This window comes from Motacilla alba, chromosome 13 (assembly GCF_015832195.1).
Source record: "Motacilla alba alba isolate MOTALB_02 chromosome 13, Motacilla_alba_V1.0_pri, whole genome shotgun sequence".
Lineage (NCBI taxonomy): Eukaryota > Metazoa > Chordata > Aves > Passeriformes > Motacillidae > Motacilla > Motacilla alba.
In genome coordinates, this window is record NC_052028.1 from 16819213 (window position 1) to 16839230 (window position 20018).

The 20018-nt window shown below is 60.1% G+C and overlaps 1 protein-coding gene across 1 annotated transcript in view; it reads left to right on the forward strand.

The window, feature by feature from the left end:
* The first annotated feature begins 1321 nt into the window (after positions 1-1321).
* The window catches only part of PPARGC1B (PPARG coactivator 1 beta), a 46603-nt gene continuing 27906 nt past the window's right edge, over positions 1322-20018 (forward strand). Inside the window, exon 1 of the mRNA XM_038149944.1 lies at positions 1322-1709. Within this exon, the coding sequence (XP_038005872.1) occupies positions 1464-1709 (246 nt within the window). The 5' untranslated portion in view covers positions 1322-1463. The remainder of the gene's footprint in view (positions 1710-20018) is intronic.

Below are 20018 nucleotides of genomic sequence, written 5' to 3' on the forward strand. Positions count from 1 at the left end.
GCTCATCATCATCACACGGTAGCCTTCATCACTTGTATTTTCTGCAAGGAAAGGAATGCATGTCCTATCACTGCTCAGCGGGGTCAGCTGGGAATCTGAGTCTCAGTCTTCAAGGAATTGCACATGCCCCAGAGCAAGGCAATTTCCTTCCTTGGCCCTGCTGCCTGTGCTGTGCCCGCTGGGACTACAGCTGGGAATCCTGGCACGGCATTCCGGGGCCCAGGCCTCCCACCCATGGGAAGAGAAGTTCCACTGCTGGCAGGGTGGCTGGAAAAGCACCTTGGGTAAGAGTTCTGGCACTCAGTAATTAGTACTAGAGTGCACAGCAACGAGGAAGAGTTGCTTTGTCCCATCCCAGCAGCCTGCAGCTCTCATCAGTGTGACACAACAGACGCTGTCCCTGACATCTCCCTTTGGTGCAAGGCTCGGGATCATCAGGGAAAACCCAGTGTTGCTCCATTGCGTGGTGTTCACAGCACGTCCTGAGCCAAAGGGAGGCCAGAGGGAATTAAAAGAGTGGCTGGAAACAGCTCTGCCTTTGAAACAACAGCAAAGAGAACACGGGCAGGCAGTTGGCCTTTCCTGCCAGAGGAAGAAGCACTTTCTGTTCACCCCTCAGAGCCTGGCGCAGAGCTCCCCACCCCGATAGCTCCACATCACTTTGCTCCATCAGCTCTTTACAGTGACCTGCAGGCCTGTCTAGGCAGTCTGAGGGGAATCAAGGATTTGGAGCCATTAGGCTGCAGGTGTTGCCACTGGGTTGGTTGTGTATCAGCTAATTCAGGCTGCAGTGCCAAGCCCTGCTCTTTCCCATGTAATTGCTACGGGTAAGTAAATAGAACATTCATGAGATTTTTGGTCCCATCATTAATTATTTCTGAAAGGGCTTTTAGGATACGCCTCAAAACCCCAGACAGAAAGATGACGTGCGTGACATCAAGATGCTCACAGCCGCAGCTGAAATGAAAACAAGGAAAATCAGAAGATCTTTTGCTCCTTTCTACTCTTTACTGCAGTCCCCTGGTCCCACTTCGTGCAGACCCACCGAGCCTGAAGCGACCCCTGGCCCAACCGCGGCTCTCAGGGTTCCTGTATCTCCAAATATCACTCCAAATGGGGTGATCTGGGGACTGTTGAGAGGCGCCCGGCGCTGCTGGGTGCTCCCACTTTTAAACGCCGCCAATTTTAAGGTGTGCACAGTGGCATTGCTCAAAGCGGGTTCCCTCTGCGTGTGCGCGTCCCTGGGGAAGGCGCTCCTGCAGGAACTACTTTAAAAGCCCCAGAGAGAGCCTGGATGCGCCCCTGCTCTGACCCGCAGCACCCACCTCTTACACACCCAAACTCGGAGCGACCCAGGGGCCGCTGGCACCCCGCGTTTGACGGGGTGCCGCTTCCAAGGGACACACAAAAAAGTGGCGTCCCACGCGTGCCTGCAAAGCCCCCCGGGGCGCTCCCTCGCAGCGATGCCCCGGTGCCCGGCTCCGCAGCCGCTGCGGGCGGGGGTGCGGGCGGGGGCTGCGGGCGGCTCCGCCCCGGCGCTCCGCGCTCCCCGCCCCGCCGGCCGCCCGGCTCCCGCCGCCGCGCCTGCTGCATGCTCGGTGCTCAGCCCCAGCCGGAGGTGGAAGATGGCGGAGCCGGGGCCGGATTGCAGCTCTCTGCTCGACGAGGATCTCTCCTCCTTCGTCTTCAGTTACCTAGCTGACAGCCAGGTAGGCAGCGCGGGGGGGGCTCTGCTGCGCGGCTCCCCGGCGCGCCGCAGCCGGAGGGGGGGAGCGGACGGACCCCCCCCGCTGCTCGCCGGGGCACCCCGGGGAAGAGCTGTCGGAGCTGGGGCTGCGGGGCCCGGCTCGTCCGCCGGCTGCCCCGGGGGTGTGCGGCGGTGCCGTTCGCTCCGCGGCTGCGGAGCCGGCCGCCCGCGGGGCTGTGCGCGCCCCTCCCGGGGCTCCCGGGCGGCCGCAGCCCCGCAGCCCCGCCGGCGCTTTCAGCACCACTCGCACGTGGACTCCCGAGCCCTCCCCCCCGTTCCCCCATCGGCCGGCAGTTTGGGGGGGCACGGGGGACAAGTTGGTGGGTCGACGGGTTTCGGTGCAGAGCCGCCCCCCCGGCTCCCAGGGCTGCCCCGGAGGTGAGGAGGGGGCGGCGCGGTGCGGGCGGCGGGGGGGCTCCGCAGGGGGCTGCGCGGTGGGGGCTGCCGGAGCCGGGCTCTGGGATGAGTCATGCCGAGCGTCAGTTCCACGCATACGGGCTGGGATCTTGGGGGATGGAGGTTTGGGGAGGGGGGGTGCGACAGCGACAGGGGTCTCGGTGCTGCGAGTCGCCGGCTCCAAAATGTGGATGGGCTGTGTCTTGGACGGAGCTGGGTATTAAAATCAGATTAAGGCTCCTTGGCAGCTCCGGCGGGATCACGAGAGCGAGCCGTGCTGGCTATAGGGCTCGCATGCTTTTCCATTTTGGGGGCTGCAAGAGAGGCGCTATACAATAAACCGGGCAGGAGCCGAAGCCGGGGCTGAGCCCGAGCACGGCCGCGCATTTCGCAGTGGGCTCGATGAGGCTGCTGCAAGTGGGAAGAGTTTTCCGTAGTTATTTATCATCCCCCCCGACCCTTCACTTTCATAACCACGGATTACAAAATAGCTCTGATTGTGAAGCGAGCGCATTCATCCCAACCCTTGCTCTCTCACCAGTTCTGCCCCGCGATTGCAGCCAGCCAGCAGCGTGTGTGTTTGTGGGGAACAGGACCAGGGCTAATCCTGCCGCCGTTTGGGTTCAAAACAAACACGGGCTCGAGACCTGGTAAATCAGATTTGCCCGCGGTGCGTTGTGCCAGACAGAACCAGGCAGGGCTTGCCACCGGCCAGATTGATGGAGCCCCGGCACCTCTGCTCTTCTGCACCAGTGCCAGAGCGCTCCGGCTTGGCACGGGACCGGGCGGCTTCTGGGGGCAGAGCGGGGGGAGGCAGCCTGGCTTCTTAACCAGGAGCTGCTGACAGGTTGATTACAGCAGAAGGGTCAGGGAAGGTGAGAGGTGGGCCGAGATTTTGTAAGCACTTTGTGGGTTTTTTCCATTTTGTTATTGCCGAGGGAGCCATCGGCTGGGAGGAGAGGAGGCTGGCTGTGTGGGACACTGTCCCCCCGAGCGGGCTGCGTGTGTGGGATGCCATCCCCTGGAAGTATGGCACAGAGGCTGCAGCTCCCACCAGCCCCACTGCTCCCTGAGCAGGTGAAAGTTCCTGGCTCCAGTTCCCTATAACAACCCTCCTGTTCTCAGTGTGTTAACCATGACATGAAAAGCCCTCACGGTTGCAGCACGCGCCTGGAGCCTTGTTTCTCTTTTTCTTTGCTTTTTGGTCAGCATTTGATGTGCCAATTTAAGAATCTTATTCCAAAAAGTGACTGCTAAGAGAGAGGGGGAAAAAAAATCCTGCGAATTACCATCCTTCTCTGGTGCAAGCCCACCATGTTGTGAACATTTCCCTGGAAAATTTGGAACTGTGAAATGGCCTGTGCTGAAATGAGACAATGTTGATGAAACGTAGTTGGCTGTGTCCCCTGTTTTCTCTCCCTGTCCCCGGCGTGCTCTCTGCTGGAGGGAGCAGCACAGGTAGCGCTGCTCTGAAATCTGCAGGTGTGGGAGGAGAGGAGCAGCGAGGGCAGCGTTGCAGCTCGCTGCAGCTCCCGTGCAGCCCCTCTGTGCTCTCCCGTCCGGCGCCTGCTTTCGATAATTCCATTTCCTCTTCTGTCCCCTCGTGCGCTGAGGGGCTCAGGGCTGCGATGGGAAGAAAAGAGAAGACGGGGGAAAAAGGAAGAAAAAACAGCCCCCCCCCCAGCTACGATTTGCATGCGTTTGCTTAAGAACCGCCTGAAGTTGTAAGCATGTGTTGTGCTTGTACCTTAACCTCTGATGAAACTGGGGGAAGGCTCCAGCCCTGGCTCTGTCACATGCTGCCTTCTAACTGGGAGCGGGAGGCGGGCCGGGCTGGCGCTGACGTCTCTCCCCATTACTACTGTACTGTACTCTGCTTACAACTGGGTTACTGACTCCTCCGTGGAGCCCCAAAGCTGCTGCCCCGAGCACCCCGGTGCCCCAGCACGGAGCAGGGTATCCTGAGAGGCTGCGCTGTCAGGAGGCCACGGGATGATGAATAGCGGCCGTTTCCTTCGTGGAAATTTTGAGGAACTGGGACTCTCCTGCTCTCTCGCCCGCGCTTCTCCCCGTGCTGCTTTTGCAGTGGCTTGTGAGAAAGGCGCAGTTGGTGCAGGTGCCAGGTGATCCCTTCCCCTCCAGGGGAGGAATCCTCAGCAAGGCTCTTGGGGAGGTGCACGGGGAAGGTTTGACAGGGGTATCTGCATCAGTCCCTTATTCATAAGGGTTTGTGCTGAGGGTGCCAGCTAACCTCTATTTACATATCGAGGACAGCGATGATTCACGTGGTACCTGCATTGCTACAGAAAGAAAATCAGGGTTTTTCACTTGATATCTGCCTTTCTCCTGCCTACTCCTTTTTCCTTTTTTTTTTTTTTCCTTTTTTTTCTTTTTTTTTTCCAACAAAAAAAAAAAAGTGATTTTGTTCTGCTGCGCCTCAAAATGTGTCATTTCTGGGCCTGCTTAATCCATTTTGTGCAACTCTGCTGCTCAGAGGTATGAAGCTGGTTGTAGCTGGTTCATCTGCTGGCACCAGGCGCTGGGAATTGCCAGCCAGGCAGCTCTGCTGAGAGCACCACGGAGCAGCTCTCAGCATCCCTGTGAGAGGCTGGAGCACTGTGGCTCTAACGGCTTCAATTTGTTTAAAAACCCCAAACAAAGTGCAGCAGGAGGGGGAAAAAATAATAATAACAAAAAAAACCCAGGCTGCTTTTCAGTGGGATGTTTAAAGATCACATGAACTGAAATACAATATTCCCTCTTTAACTTCCCAGCCTCCTGCTAACAGCTTAATCCATCGATGAGTGCAGGAGGCACAGCGAGCCCGCGCTGGGTTGGCATTTCTGGTGCTGAAGTGGGGATGCATCTCTAATTTCTGATAGTCCTCACTGAGCTGACCGATATCCTGCTTTTTCTGTGGCTTTTCTGGTGAAGATTTGGGGTGGGTTTGGACAATGGACAGCCAGAGGGCCTGTGCAAAATGCCTCCTCAGCTGCATTGCTGCAGCGTGGGTCGAAGGGCTGGCTGCTGCAGTGGCAGGGCTGGAGGAGGCTGAAGTTTTCTGGGAAGCAGGGTGGCTGTGTCCTGGTAGCTGTCACCGTGCTGGAGCTGGGGGTGCTGGTGGCTGTCCCCACCACAGCAGAGGCTGCGGAGGCTGGCGAGCACAGCAGAGTCTGAGCTGAGCCAGGAGAGAGAGAGCAGCCAGAGGGAGAGGAGGGCTGGGCTGGAACCTGCTCCTCAGAGCCTCCCCCCACACCTGCCTGCCTTCCCCCCGGGATTCTGACCTTGTTCCCACCCCAGGGGTGCCCCACGCCGGGGGTTTCCCCCCACCTGCCTGCCTGCACATCCCTGCCCTGTCTCATGCTGTAATGGAAAGGCACCTCTCCAACAGGTGAATAATTAAGGGCTCAACGAGGGCCTCCAGCAAAGGGAGCTTTGTGAGGGAGAGGGATCTCTCTCACATTAACCTTTCCAATGTCAAAAGCCTTTTTGTAGGGAGGAACTCCACTTACGCGAGCTCTTTGGCATGGTTGGTTGTCTAATTAAAAATGCTCTGGGAATGCCCCTTCCAACCCCAAACTCCTGTTTTAGGGGAATGGGTCCCATGTTTCTGGTGCGGGGCTGGGGACTGGGATGCCGCAGGCTGGCTCCTGGCAGATGGTTTGTTGTGGTGCCAAGGGCAGGAGCCCACCAGGCTCTGGGATCCCCTTTGGTGGGGCTGGGGGCTGTGGCAGGATGTGGGAGCTGCAGTGCTGTAGTGATGGGACAGGGAGAATGGATCCAAACTGACGGAGCAGGGTTACAGGAGATACTAGGAAAAAATTCTTCCCTGTGAAGGCGGGAAGGCCCTGGCACAGGGTGCCCAGAGAAGCTGTGGCTGCCCCTGGATCCCTGGCAGTGCCCAAGGCCAGGCTGGAAGGCGTCCCTGCCCATGGCAGGGGGTGGAATAGATGAGCTTTAAAGTCTCTTCCAACCCAAACAATTCTATGATCCCATGAAGGACACGATTCCCCCGGCCAGCATGTGCCAGCACCACGGAGGCTTGGGGACATCCCCGGGCTGGGGCAGAGACATTGTGCAGGGCCAGTCTGTGCTGCTGCTGCCACATGCCACCACCGAAGCCACCGCTTCTGCATGCCCGTGGCCCTGGGGAGATGCTGTCACCGGGGCGAGGGGCACCGTCCCTGTGGGGCTCTGTCCCTGGCTCCACGGGGACCAGGCGTGTGGCACCGCTTGGCCGCCGCCGCGGAGCCGGGGACGCGAGGTGCTGGCAGGGCCTGGGCTGCAGACACGTTTGCCGGAGGAATCGGCTTCAGGCTCCCGCAGCTGAGCCCTGCTCCATGGCAACCCGGCGCGGGCTTATATTTCTCGTGACTGCTTGGCAGCCTGGAGTGATTTAGCAGGGGGAACTCTGTCCGCGCCGGAGCCGCCGCCAGCGCGGCCCTGCCGCGGTGAGCGCCACGCTCCCGGCCGTGTGGGGCCGCGGCGGCCTGCCCACAGCCCGGGGCCGGCAGGATCCCCCCTCCTGCCGCCCGCAGAGCCGCTGCTCCCCTGGACAAGGGTGTTTAAAGATGCCTGTGCTCGTAGTAAGGAGCCAGGGACTAAAGGTTGGAGTTAATGGGGCGGGTGGTCAGGTGAGGTAGTGACCTACTTCCAGGGGCACGGGCACCGCAGGCACTGGGTGATGGTCCAGCCAATGTGGTTCCCTTGCCTTATCGCTCGGCCAATCTGCTTTTCAGCACTTTTCCTGAACTCTGGCTTACAAATTATTATTTATTTATTTATGGCGGTTGGGGTTGTTTTTTGGTTTTTTTTTTTTTCTTTTTCTTTCAACAACTGGAGCTTCCAAGAAGCGCCGGAGGACTTTGCGCAGATGTGGCCGCGCTCAGGGCCTTGCCAGCCCTGTCCTCATCCAGCCCCGTCTCACCGCGCTTCCCCACGTGCAGGCAACGGCCAAGGCCGAGCTGCTGCATCAAACCAGTTCACTTCTGAATTAACACGGGGGGAAAGTAAAAGCTGGAAATCTCCTTTGACCCTGGAAATCCACCGGGGGAGGGGTTCTTCATGCGGCAAGCTGGTGCCTGCTGGTGGGGGACGTGGAGGGGCTGTGGCAGCCCTGGGGACACGGCCCCATGCAGTAGCCACAGTAACCTTTGATCTCTGTCGGCTCCAGCAGCAATGTGGGGCTTAGGGAAAATACTTCCCTTATCTCACATCCCAGTGTCCCGAGGCAAAGCCGGCAGGCACTGGGAGCCGGGTGGGCACACCAGGAGCTTCCCTGCAGGGAGCATGATGATGCTGAAGGGTGCTAGGAGCTTTTTGCATTTCTGTCTCCTGTGCCAGGAGCTTTTTCCATCTGTGTCCCCTCTGTCCCCATGGCCCCCTGCCCACCGAGATGGGGACAAAGGCTGGAGAGCCCGTGGAGGGCTGATGTGACACTTCTCCCCTCCCCTGGGATGAGCAGTACATGCTTTATATGGATGTTTTTGTGCTGAGGTGGCGCCTCCAGCTCTTGCAGGGACTCCAGTTGCAGGGCAGCAGCATATCTTTACTGAGATGCATTTTCTGAATTCTTCCTGTGCGCCCTGCGGCCGGGGCAGCACCGCAGCCCCTCTGCTGAGCCAGCCACGGCCAGGCCCCTCGGTTCCTGTTTCATTTTGCTGCCAGTTGGGCTCAGAGAGCAGCGGCTCAGCCCTGCTGTCACTTCTGCTCCCTGCTTTGTCTGGGGAGGCTGCAGGACACGCTGTGTCCCTGGCATATGGGGGGAGCGTGTGGGAAGTGTCATCCTTCACCCCTGCTGCCAAAAGCTGCCTTCCCCACCTATTCCCCGAGGAACCCTCATTTCCTAATTTTCATGGACGTCAAGAGCAAGGAAATCCTGTGGCGAGGGCCGAGCGTCCTGGCCGGGGCTGGGGCAGCCTGGGATGGAAGGAAGCCCAGCTGCCTCTCTTCGTGTTTGTTCTCCTCCCTCCTGCGCCCTGCAAGGGGGGATGTGGCTTTCACAAGTGACAGCTGGGGACCTGGCTGTCCTGCCACGAGGTGACCCACGGCTGGAGCAGCCCCAGCTGTCCCTGGGGGGTGCAGCATTTTTGCCGAGCATTTTTGTTGCGTTTTTTAGCCAAGTTCCTAGGCAGGAGGGAGTCATATTATTATTTTTTCATGAAGAAAGTGCATCTGGAGCTGCAGGGTGTTCGGGAGACTGCCACGACCCCTTGCATGCACGCAGGACTGGCACACTGGGCTGCAGCCAGGCTGGCTTGGAGCTGAGGCCAGCACTGGTCACCCCGAGGCCACGGCTGTGCACGTGCCAGGGTGGCAGCGAGGAGCTGGAGGTGACAAACGTGGCACTCACAGCTCTCCTGGAAGGATGAAGCAGGGCCGGGCTCTGGCTCTCTTTCCCCTGCAGAGGCCAGTCCCTCTGCCAGCACGGTGTGGTGACACCGGTGGGCACAGAGCTGGTGGCCGTGGTCCTTTAGTGCAATACAACACTTGGCTCCACGCGTGCTGCCCAGGCAGAACCCGCACTCCTGGGCTGGGAGCAGGGCCAGATCCCAGTGCCCGTGCGTGGCAGAGCTGGCCAGGGGCTCACCTTGGTTGGTGCCAGCTGCCAGCACCCGCTCCTGCCACGCACAGGCTGCTCACCGGGCACCGGCACGGCGGGGCTGAACTTTGCCCAGCTTCAGTCCTGATTTCTTGGCACCTTCCCTGCCTCGGTGCAAATGTTTGCAACTTCCACTAATTAAACTTTGCATTCCTGTTGGCTCCCTGCAAACGCAGGCTGCTTCCCTTTGCCCCGGGCTGGGGGACCTGTGGCTCTGCCTGTGCCAGGTGTGTGTGGCTCAGGGCCACCTTCCTGCTCCTTCATGGCAGGAGGATTTTCAAACCTCCCCTGCAACAGCATCAGCCCCAGAGCTCTGCACAGCTGGAGATTTAAACCACCAGCATCGTTTCTCCTTTCGAGCAGGCTTGCACACAGTCACGACCAAACCGTGCTGATAATGAAAAGAAAAAAAAAACACGCAATTTTTTTTCTTAAAAAGGAAGTTTCTGTTTCTGTGTGGGCCCCACAGGGAGGCTGGCGCATGCGGGTTTCCAGTGCTAGAACCCATTTCCCAGGTAACAGAACTCCAGCCTGTGAGAACTGTGTGGTTTTCTCAGGCTGAAAGGTTGGACGGTATTTGAGCTGCTTTTTTTTTTTCCCTTGTTGCCGTGTCCTTTTAAGAAGGAATAAGTATGTCTATTTATATGTATTTTGAAAATGAAAGCACGTGGCCAGTGTCCCCAGAAGCCCTCACGGTACATGTTGCCACCCTGCTCTGGGGGGGACACTGCTTTGCTGGTGACCACCCCCAGCCCACCCCAGCAGCAGAACTGGGGAGCAGCCCCTGGAGCTGGGGACGAGCTGTGGTCGGTGCAGGACATTCTCCTGGGAATTCTCCATAGGACCAGAGGCTTTGGGATGTGGAAGTGGATGCAGCAGGAAGGAAGTTGGTGGCTGAGAGGAGAGCGATGTCGTGGAGGGAATGTTGGGACAGCATGGATGGGAAGGGCTGGAGCTGCTCACTTCCTTCACTCCTGTGGACTCCTCCTGGCCATGCTTTGAGTGGTGCTGCCTGTCCTCCCTGCAGTGCTGGCTTCTCCATTCCTCTGCCAGGGCATCTGGGATTCAGGGTGATTTCCCTGGGGAGAACTGAGGGTCTGCTTGTCCTGGCTGCCTCCTCTCAGTGTCCACCCCAGTGTCCACCAGTGCCCGCTGCCCATCTGCCCAGAGGAGCTGCAAACCCGTCTGCACATCCAGCTGAGTCAAAAATACATGAAAGGCAGATTATCAGGGGGTGACTGTCCTCATCTCTGCCGCTCACTCAGGGCAGTGCAAGGACCTGGAAATACAGCTTTCAAGTTTCTCTCTGTATTTATGTAACCCAAACGAACTCTTTTTTGGACAGAGCCACTCTGTCTCATTTAGATACCTAAATATAGCAGCAGCCTCTCCGGAGGGAGGATTAGCCTGCGAGTGCCCTGGCGGGTATGGGACCTTTGTGCACGGGTGTTATGGGGAGTTTGACCCTCATCCAGTGGGGCCTGGGGAGATTATTCCCCTTGCCATTATCAGGGTGGGCTTGCAGTGCTCAGGGTCAGCGGGGAGCTCACGGCAGTGACCGGGTTGGGAAGCACAAACCTGTGGAGATGTGGACTGCAGGGTTTTTCCTAAATGTCTCGATGCCTTTTGAGGCCAGGGCCCTTCTATGCCCAAACATGCTGTTTGTTATTGTGCCACCACCTCCCCGTGGAGGGAGGATCTGTGCTCCAAAGCACTGAAGCAGAGCTGAGCTACGGGGTGAAACCTCCACATCCAGCCCTGCCAAAGGGCCCCGTGGGGCTGCAGCACCCCGGGGTGATCAGTGAGGGCTGCTGGAGATGAATCACCCCCACAACGTGGGTGGGTGGAAAGGCAGGGAAGCTCGAGGGTCCTTGTGCCCGTAGGTGCACCTCAGGTAAGGTGCACCTTTAGGGAAAGGTGTGGGACCAAGCCTTTGGAATGCCGAGCTGAGGGACACCCCCCAAGTGCCCCAGGAATGCTCATGGCCATTCAGGGACACCCACCCTCCCGGGCACCAGGGCCTGCACGCTTCTCTGCGACTCAGGTGTTGGCAGAATCCGGGCACTGTGCACATCCCGTGGACCCACTTCTGCTCCTTCTCACACACCAGAGCTCTTTGCCTTTGGACGAGCACAAGAGATGGGTCTGACCGTGTGGGGTGGGGGGGCTCTCGTGCACCCCCTGGCATCAGCCAGGCTTGCACCTTGCACCAAGCACTGATGGGAGCTGAGTTTCTCAGAGGTGCGCAGGGTGACCTTTGCTTTTGCCTTGTAACATTTCCAACTGCCCTGCAAGTGAGGGTGCCCTGTGTCACTTCCAAGGAAGTGGGGAGTGGCTGTTTATGTGTGTGTGTGCTGGTGTTCCAGGGACTTGGTGACACATGCTGCAGGGGTCTCTGCAGCTGGCTAGTTTTAAGAGTGTGGAGAGGACACCCTTGTGTTTCCCTCTGCTCCCGCCTGCTTTGCAGCGCTGACACAAGAGCAGCTCCCTGGCCTGGTGCTGCTGCAGGGGCTCCTTGGGACTGGGAGACACCCAGGAACTGCCTTGTGTTTTCTGCAGGGAAGCAGAGGTCCCTCAGCTCTTTGAGCGCTGCCTCTGCGCTTTTGGTGTGCTTTTGGCTTTGTCTCCCTGCGCACCTTGTCCTGCCTGCTGCCCATCCCTGCCCCTCCCTGTGCCCAGCTCGGAGCTGTGCAGCCTGTGGTGTGCAGGCTCCTCTGCCGTCCCCCTGGGGCAGGAGCCACCTGGCTAAACCCTGACACCCCGGGGATGTGCCAGTGAACACCTGCACGCTGGCTGCACACAGTGTCCTTGGACAACCTTGCGAGCCCCGGCGCCGTGTCCCCTCAGCCCCCAGCGCACCAGGCAGGTCCTGTTCGGGCGCTGCCCTGCGCAGGTCAGAGTTGTTCGGCCCTAGCAGGGTGCAGGTGGAATGGAGAAGGCAGAGGGAGCAGAAGGGGAGGAGGTGGCATGGTGGGCTCCGTGAGGAGGGCTCGCCGTGTCCCCAGGATCCCCGAGCTCCTGGCAGATGGCTGCAGCCCTCCCGCCCTGCTCCGAGGAATACAAATGTGCGGCAGATACGGTTACCCGGCCCGGCAGCGGTGTTGGCTTTCATCTAGATCGATATCCCTGCCGGCCTGCGTCTGCGGGAGCGCTCAGCTGGCAGCACCAGCCTGCCCGGGAGCAGCCACCCGCCGAGGCTCTGCTGCAGCCCCTGCCCGTCCGTGTGTCCGGCTGCCTCGGCGTGGAGGCAGCGCCGGTGCGGCCGCAGCGCCGCTGCCGCGTCGTCCGGCTCCGTCATGCGTAAAATGTAATAAATAGGGCCATAAGCCTTTTACAAAGTCTATTTCCACTCTTGGATCCGGGATTTAATGCATGGCTGCTTAGAGAGGCTGAGGATTTCAGGGGTCAGCAAGGCTAATTGCACTGCTGGAATAAAAGGGTGCGTGGTGAGGATCCTGCCCGCGGGTGGGAGCGGCTGCCGGGGGTCCCAGCCCCCCGCCTGCTGCCCCAGCCCTGTGTGCTCCCTGCCAGCAGTCTGGGAATGCCACGGCCAGGTGTGGCAGCTTGGCGAGGCCGGGGTCCCCAGGGAGGTCTCTTTTGGGGCCCGGGAGGCCGAGCCAGCTGGGGAGTCACATGCTGCAGGTGTTCGGTTCCCCGCTGCTCCGTGGTGTCCGTGTGTCTGCCCAGGCACGGCTGGCTGGAGCGCTTGATCTTAGATTACCTGTAAGCCAGGGAAAGCCTCTGCGGGGCCAAGGGCCAGTGAGGATTAGGGCTGTCCCGGTGCCAGCTCAGCCCCAGCCTGCAGCATCTCCTTCAGCTGCAGAGAGGAGCTGGGTACCACCCTGCCAGGCTGTGCCAGCGGGCCCTGATGCCACAAACTGGGACGCGAAGGGATGTGTGTCCTGGCCCCACTGGGAATGGAAATGCGCTGCTGGGGCACAGACCTGAACGGGGGTGCTCCAGTGCCAGGTGTGCTGGGTGGGCAGCACAGGGCTGGGGTCAGGACCTGGGCAGAGCTTTCCCGGAGGTGCCAGGGAGGGGCCGATGGGATGTGCAGGCTCTGCATCGCCGGGACAACCGGCAGCCACGCACACTCTGCAAGGAGGGGGACCCAGATGCCCCGAGGCTGCCGGGCGTGCGCCCTGTGCCAGCCGCTCGCTCTTGCGGGGCTGTGCCGCTGGCCACGGCAGACGGAGGACGCCAGCTCCGCTCAGTGACTTCGCTGGCTGATCCCGTCATCTCCATCTCGCGCCAAGTGCTGAAGTCGCCATGGAAACCGGCATGGCAGCAGCCTCACCAGCATCCTCACTCCCGGCGCCCGGCCGGTGCCGCGCCGGTGGCGGCTGACCGGTGGCAGCCTCGGCCACCGCTGCTCGTCCCCGTTCCTCGAGGGCGTCTGTCCCGCTGCTGGGCTCGGGGATGCACACGGGGCCCTTCCCCGGAGCCATGGCAGGGCCCGATCCATTAGAGCTCCTCCGTCCCGCAGAGCCTCGCAGAAAGCACGAAGCAAAAGAACGAGAATATTGCTATTAATAGTACCTGCTCACAAAGTTATCTTTAGCTGCACTGCTCCCACCTTCATTCATAACAGCCATGGCATGGGCCTGACTCTTCGCCCTGCTGCTGGAGTGGCTTTGAGGTAACCCTGGCATCCCCAGCTGCCCCACTCGCCTGGGCTTCCACCACTCAGCAGCCTTTCCTCTGCCTGTGGAGAGGGATGTGCTGCAAACCTTTCCCCGCAGTGGGAAACGGAGCTGGATTTCTTTTCCAGGGTTCATTTTTCTGTGGTGACCGTAACTCTGAACTCTGCTTGGCTTTGCCTCTCCTCCCACGTCGCTCCTGTGCAGCAGGGTTGTGTCTTGCCAAAGGCTTTCTCCCTGGAGCATCCCTGCTGGAAGTCCACGCTGGTGCTGGGATTGTGCTTGATCAGTGGAGGAGGCAGTGCGTGAAGTCGACTGTTGGGGATGGAGTATTTTCCACTTGTATTTCAGTGGGTGTTTTTATGGGTTTCAAGCTGTGGTCCACCCTTCCCAGCATCTTTCATCTCCAGAGCTCACACAGCTTCTGGGGGGGGTGCAGGGCTTTGAAAGGGCTTTGAGGATTCAAGGGCTCATCCCACTGCTTTGAGGCAGCATCTCCCACCGTTGCCAGGGAAAGGCCTGCTTCTCCTATTCTTGAACTCGGCAGTCACCGAGTTCCTCAGGTTCCTGGGTTAATCTGTTCCTGCCTTTAATGAGCTGCCTCATTAAAGTGTTTTTCCCTAATAACCAACCCTCCGGGCTGGGTGATGTTCAGCTGCAGACAACTGGAGACCTGCAGGCTGCAAAGGGCTGTTCAGGCTGTGTGTGGGGTGCAGGATGAGCACCATCCCTCTTCTCCCACACGGTGCCGAAAAGGCTGTGAAGGGAGCAGCTCAAAGCACCCCAAATCTGCCTCTCCTGGGCTCCAGCACCCACAAACTACAGGGCAGGCTGTACTCAGGGTGGCATCTGCCCTTGGGGTGCAGCAAACTGGGCATACTGGGACTAACCCATTCTGCTGCAGAGTCTTCCTACAAAATGTTCTTACCCAGGGGTGTGCAGCATGGGGGTTGGACATCACCCGAGGAGCTGAACCTGTGGGTGCATGCCTTGGGCTAGGAGGCATCTGCCCAGCCCTAATGAGGGGTTTGAGCTGCTTGCCTTGGTGCCCGGGAGCTGATCTGGCTGGTTTGGATAAATGGAAGTGGAAATCTCCCTCCCGAGGACCCGCTCTGTGTGGAGGAGTGCACACACAGCTTGCAGCCGTGGCCTCCCAGGAACATCCATCCTGCAGGCATCTGTCCCACCTGGCCCCCTTGTCCTGCAGGCATCTGTCCCACCTGTCCCCCAGCTCTGTGACGGCTGCCCTGGGCGAGCAGGAGGAAGGGAGGGAGCCCTTGGAGCAGTGGCTCCACAGGAGCAGCTTCAGCAGAGCCTCTGGTGAGGCAGCAGCTGCCACAGCCCCTGTGCCCGGGCCGTGGTTTTTAGGGTGTCAATGATGCAAGGCAGGAAGGTGCCTGGTTCTGGGGCTGCTCTCTTTATATTTAGCTGACCCAGTTGCTGAGCAGGGGCTGCTGGTCCCTCCTGCTGCTGCACTTGGGGTGCTGTGAGGGAATGCAGCAGCAGCATCCGGCTGGGAGCGCAGGGCTGGGATGCATCCTGCATCCCTGCATTCCTGCATCGCTGCAGCCTGCAGCCTGCTCTGGAAGGGCTGGACTGTGCTGGCACCCACCCTGCAGCCTCCCAGCTCCTCAGCCCCCCTCCCAGCCTCCCCAGCCAGCAGCACCCCGGATTCCCCAGGGAAGGAGGAGCTGTGCTGCCCCAGCAGAGGTGGAGAGGCAGCAGTTGCTGCTGCAGGGAGCAGCCTGAGGTTGTGCACAGACTGAGGCAGGAGCAGGCACTGCTCCAGCCCCGTTCCTGGAGCCATCCCATGGGGTTCTCCTGCCTCTCCAGCCTCAGCTCACCCCGCCAGCATCCTGCTGCTGTCTGCGGTGGGTGCTGCCGGCGTGTGAGGGGCTTCAGGGAACTCCTGGAAAGCGCTGGGCTGCCAAAACACATCCTCTCAGTGCCAAGCACCTGCGAGGCAGCTGCTTCCCCAGGGCAGGAAGGAGATAAAAAGAAAATCTCTTTCAAAGGCAGGGTGGCCTCCTCCCCAGGAGCAGGGCGTGTGGCCAGGATGCTTTCCCGAAAAGAGCCGCAATCCCTGCGTAGCGAGGGGCTGGAGGGGACATGGTGTTCCCATCCTGATGTCCCTGTGGCTGCGTGTTTCCAGGGCTGTTGTGGTTGGCACACCTGGAGAAAGGCGAGTCCCCGAGGCAGGTCAGAGCAAAGCACTTGCTGCGGAAAGGGAAATTAATTATGGGCACTTTGCTGCACTCCAAGTGACTGCGAAGGCTGATGTTTCTCCCGTTGGCCCATAAACTAATTGTAACGGCAAAACCTCAACAAAAGCCAGGCTCTTAAATGCTTTCTTAATTAATAATTCTCAATAGTCACTTGACGTCAATGACCAATTAAAACTTTGGAGAAGGGAAGTTGTTGTTGAGTGCCCGGTACCTTTGCTCCTGCAGTCGCTGCAGCTCTGATGAATCCTGCAGAAAAGCACCGGGAAGGCCAAGCCCGATGTTTTTAAAGGAAAACATTAAGCAGGAAAAACGTGAATATTCACGTGAGTGTCCACAGGGACAAGAGGAGGGAAGCTGAGCAGTCACTTGGCTCTGCTGCTCCCCGCTGAGCGGCCAGCAAGGGATGGCAATGCAGGCACCCAGAGGGTGGCACCAGGAGTGCCCCTTTCCTGCCCCTCGGGTGTGCTGAGCCCCCAGGGGCAGCAGGAGTGGAAGGGCATCTTTTCAGGGAGTCCATATTCCAGGGGTCTTTAAGGTCCTGCTGGATGTCCTGTCCCATGGTGGGTCCTTGATCTGTCATGTGCCTCCTCCTCCTCCTTCTCTTTCTCCTCCTCCTTCCCACAGCCTGTCTGAGGTCAGCATCTCCCAGCTCGGCCCTGCCAGGCCTGGAAGCATCACCAGCTGGGTTTTACTGGGTGGGAGTTGAGTGGTCCCCAATCCATCTACTGTCAAGTGGAGCCTCTGGAAAGCTGCCATTCGTCTCCCTGCAGTGCTGGTGGCTGCAGCGCAGTGCTGGGAGGGTTAATGTCCTCCTCCTCCTTCTTCTCCTCCTCCTCCTCCTTCTCTCAGCTTCACAGCCATCTTAAAACTGCTGGAGCCAGGGCTGTGCACTCCCTGCTCCCACTCCTTTTACAGTATGGGCTGGCTGGCCAGGGAGCCCGGCCTGCTCCTCCATCCATCCAACTCTTTTCCTTCTTTGGATGTGCCCCGCTCCGGCTGCCCGGGCACTGCCTCCCCCACGGGACCCGTGCCCCTGGCGAGGGGCGATGGCCAGGGCCAGGGGCTGCCGTGGCTGGGCTCGGCAGTGCCAGGCTGAGATTTCTGCCCACGTTTCTCCCGGACAGCCTGGGCGTCTGCCAAGGGGGATGCCAGCGGCTCCCGGGCACCGATGGCACTGAGCGAGCGCTTTAGACCTGCAAATCCCTTGGCGGGCACTGGGAAAATCCTCCCGCAGGAAAGGTGGGAGAGGGTCACAGCTGGCAGCCAGAGGAGGGTGAGGAGCGTGGCAGAGGGAGGAAGGAGCTTTGTGGCAGAGTGTCCCACCCAAGACGGGCACAGCCTGCTCCCAGCAGGGCAGCAGCGGTCCTGCAGCGGGGAAAAGCAGTGGGAGCCCTCCAGTGCAGGGAGCAGAGAGGGCAGAGCCCCAGGCAGGCAGGCTGTGCTCCCCACTGAGCTCTTGCCCTGTGTCACCCCTCACAGCTGCCTCGGGGCTCCCGGGGGTGTTGCTGGCGGCCGTGGGAGAGTTGCTGAGCCTGTGCTGGTGGCCAGGCACAGCCCTGGCCCTCTGTGTGTCAGGACAGCAGCAGCACGTGCTCCTGCCTCTGCACCCCGGTGTGGCCTCTTACCCAAATACCAGCCACTGCCCGAGGGTTTGTGCCCCTCCTGACCCGGGGGAAAGCAGGGGAAAGGCCTCTGGGGCTGAGGGGGGAGGCAGAAACAGGGCGTCCCTGTGTCCCCTCTGTGCTGCTTCAGCAGATGTCAGCACAGGGAGCAGGAGGAGGTCACCCGGGGATCGCATCTGGGGATTTTTTTGGGTTGCTGAAAGTCCGTGCATAGGATGGTGCCTGAAAAGGGAATGAGGGGAGAAGGGGGAACAGCCCCAAAAGGAACAGGGAGGTCTTTGGTGCTGCAGGGCCCTGTGGATCAGTGGCAGGAACGGTGGGGACACTCTGGGGGGGCCAAGGACCTGTCATTCCAAGTGGCTTTTTTATGAGCCCCGTGCCTGGTCCTGCCTGTCCCTCTATGGGGACAGCAGCCTGGGCTGTGAGATCCCTCGTGTCCCTGGTGTCCCTGCAGCCACCGGGCTCAGAGCAGGGACTGTCACCTCTGTCCCTGCTGGGGAAGGCTCCGGGGGGCTGTGTCCCCCCTGCCAGTGCCCAGGTGTGAGAGGGTGGGTGTGCAGCAGGAGTGCCAGGCCCCTCCCGAGCAGCTGCCCCTGCTGCTGCCACCACTCCACCCCATTGTCCCCATTGTCCCCAAGGAGGATGAGGCAGCCCCAGCAGACCCCACAGCTTGGGAGACCCTTCAGAGGTCCCAGTAGCAGTGTGTGGGGCGGGACTGGTGCTGCTGTGGGTCCAGCTGCTCTCCAGCAGGGATGGTGAATGGCTTAACCCTCTCGTGGCACTGCCAGCCTGCTGCTTGGCCACCGGGGTGGCAGTGGGGGGAAGGCTGGGAGCTGGGCGTGGTTCCTTTGGCCAGGCTGTGCTGGTGGGAGAGGGGGCTGGCAGTGCCGGCCACCCAGGGAGCCCAGTGTCCCCAGGTGACCTGGCCAAGAGGCTGGGAGGCAGGAGGGATGGCAGCAGGAGGGATGGCAGCAGGATGGGATGCAGCAGGATGGGATGGATGCAGGATGGGATGGATGCAGGATGGGATAGATGCAGCAGGATGGGATGCAGCAGGATGGGATGGCAGCAGGATGGGATGGCAGCTGTAGGGATGCAGAAGGATGGGATGGATGCAGGATGGGATGGCAGCAGGATGGGATGAAGCAGGATGGGATGGCAGCTGTAGGGATGGAGCAGGATGGGATGGCAGAAGGATGGGATGCAGCAGGATGGGATGGCAGCTGTAGGGATGCAGCAGGATGGGATGGCAGCTGTAGGGATGGAGCAGGATGGGATGGCAGAAGGATGGGATGCAGCAGGATGGGATGGCAGCTGTAGGGATGCAGCAGGATGGGAGGGATGCAGCAGGATGGGAGGGATGCAGCAGGATGGGATGGCAGCTGTAGGGATGCAGCAGGATGGGATTTCTGGAGTTCTGTCCCACTTGGCCCCATCTCAATGGCACTCGGTGCCAGCAGTGAGGGGATGGCTGCTGTGAGTCCCAGCAGGGCCACAGCCCAGCCTGGCTGCCTGGCCCTCTCTCCCTTTCACCCCTTTTCCCCAGATGTGCTGATGGGGGCACGCAGGCCTGCTGCCAGAGGATGGGTGGCTTTCCTGTGGCTTCCCTGCCACCCGAGCACGGGGATGGCTCCTCACCCAAGGCAGCCACGGTGCCAGTGCTCAGCCTGGCTGCACTTGCTGTCTCCCTGGCACTGCAGGCAGGGGATCGTCTGCCAAGCACTGGGGTCACACCAGGATTTATCTCTCTGCTGCACATCCCAGAGGAGAGGAGATGGAGGCACCCATGGCTCCCTGCCCCTCCTGCCTCTCTGCTCCAGCTGTGGCCGGTTTGGTTGAGGAAGATCCCTGATTTTGGCAATGGGGAAGCCACAGGAAAGCCACCAATCCTCTGCTAGAAACCTGGGTACCACCCACCAGGGGCAGGGGGATCCCCTTCCCAGCCAGGCAGGACCTGCTGATGCCAGCACAAGTAAACCCTTGTGGGATGCAGGGTGGGGGATTTAGACTCGGTCTCATCTCTCAGGACACACCCAGGGGAAAGGTTCGTGGATTATTTTATGCTTTGCACCCAGTTTGGGCCAGCGTGAGCCTGTGGATGTGTGCGGGCAGCTCAGCCATGGGTGAGGGGAGCATCAGTGCAGCCCCTGGCTGCTCTCACACCACAGCCAGCAGCTGCAGGATAATAAATGAGCAGTCTATATTTAGAGCCCGTGTCTGGAGCAGCGTCACGGCGTTGCCAGCGGGTTTTACCCTTCACCACAGGCAGGTTTCCCTGCTCCTCCAGCTCCGTGCCACCTCTGCAGGAAAGCTCATCCGAGACATCCAGCTGGAAAAGCATCCTGAACAGAAAAACTGATACCTGCACAAAGTCTCAGTGCCCACCGAGGGATGACAGAGCAGAGCGTTCCAGGGAGCCTTGGAAGGAGCTGGCCTGGGGCCCGTTTCCTTTGGCAAAGGCTTTATTTTGTTGCACAGAATTTTGTAGTAAAGAAAACAGGGATGGAGCCATCCCTTGTGCCACCCCAGCCCAGTGTCAGCTCCTGTCCCAGCCCTGCTGCTGGGGCAGCCAGGACAGCTCTCGCCCCATGGAGCTGCTGATCCCTGGGGTCCCTGACCCCCCCCAGCAGCCTGGCTGTGCCACTGCAGCTGCCAGGAGCAGCTGGGCTGGGGAGGGGACGGTTCCTGATGGAGCTGGGGCTGCTGGGCCCTGCCGGCAGTGCCTGGGAATCCGTGTGGGAATTCCAGGAGAGGCTGGAGTGTTGTGCACAGAGCCCTGTGCAGAGC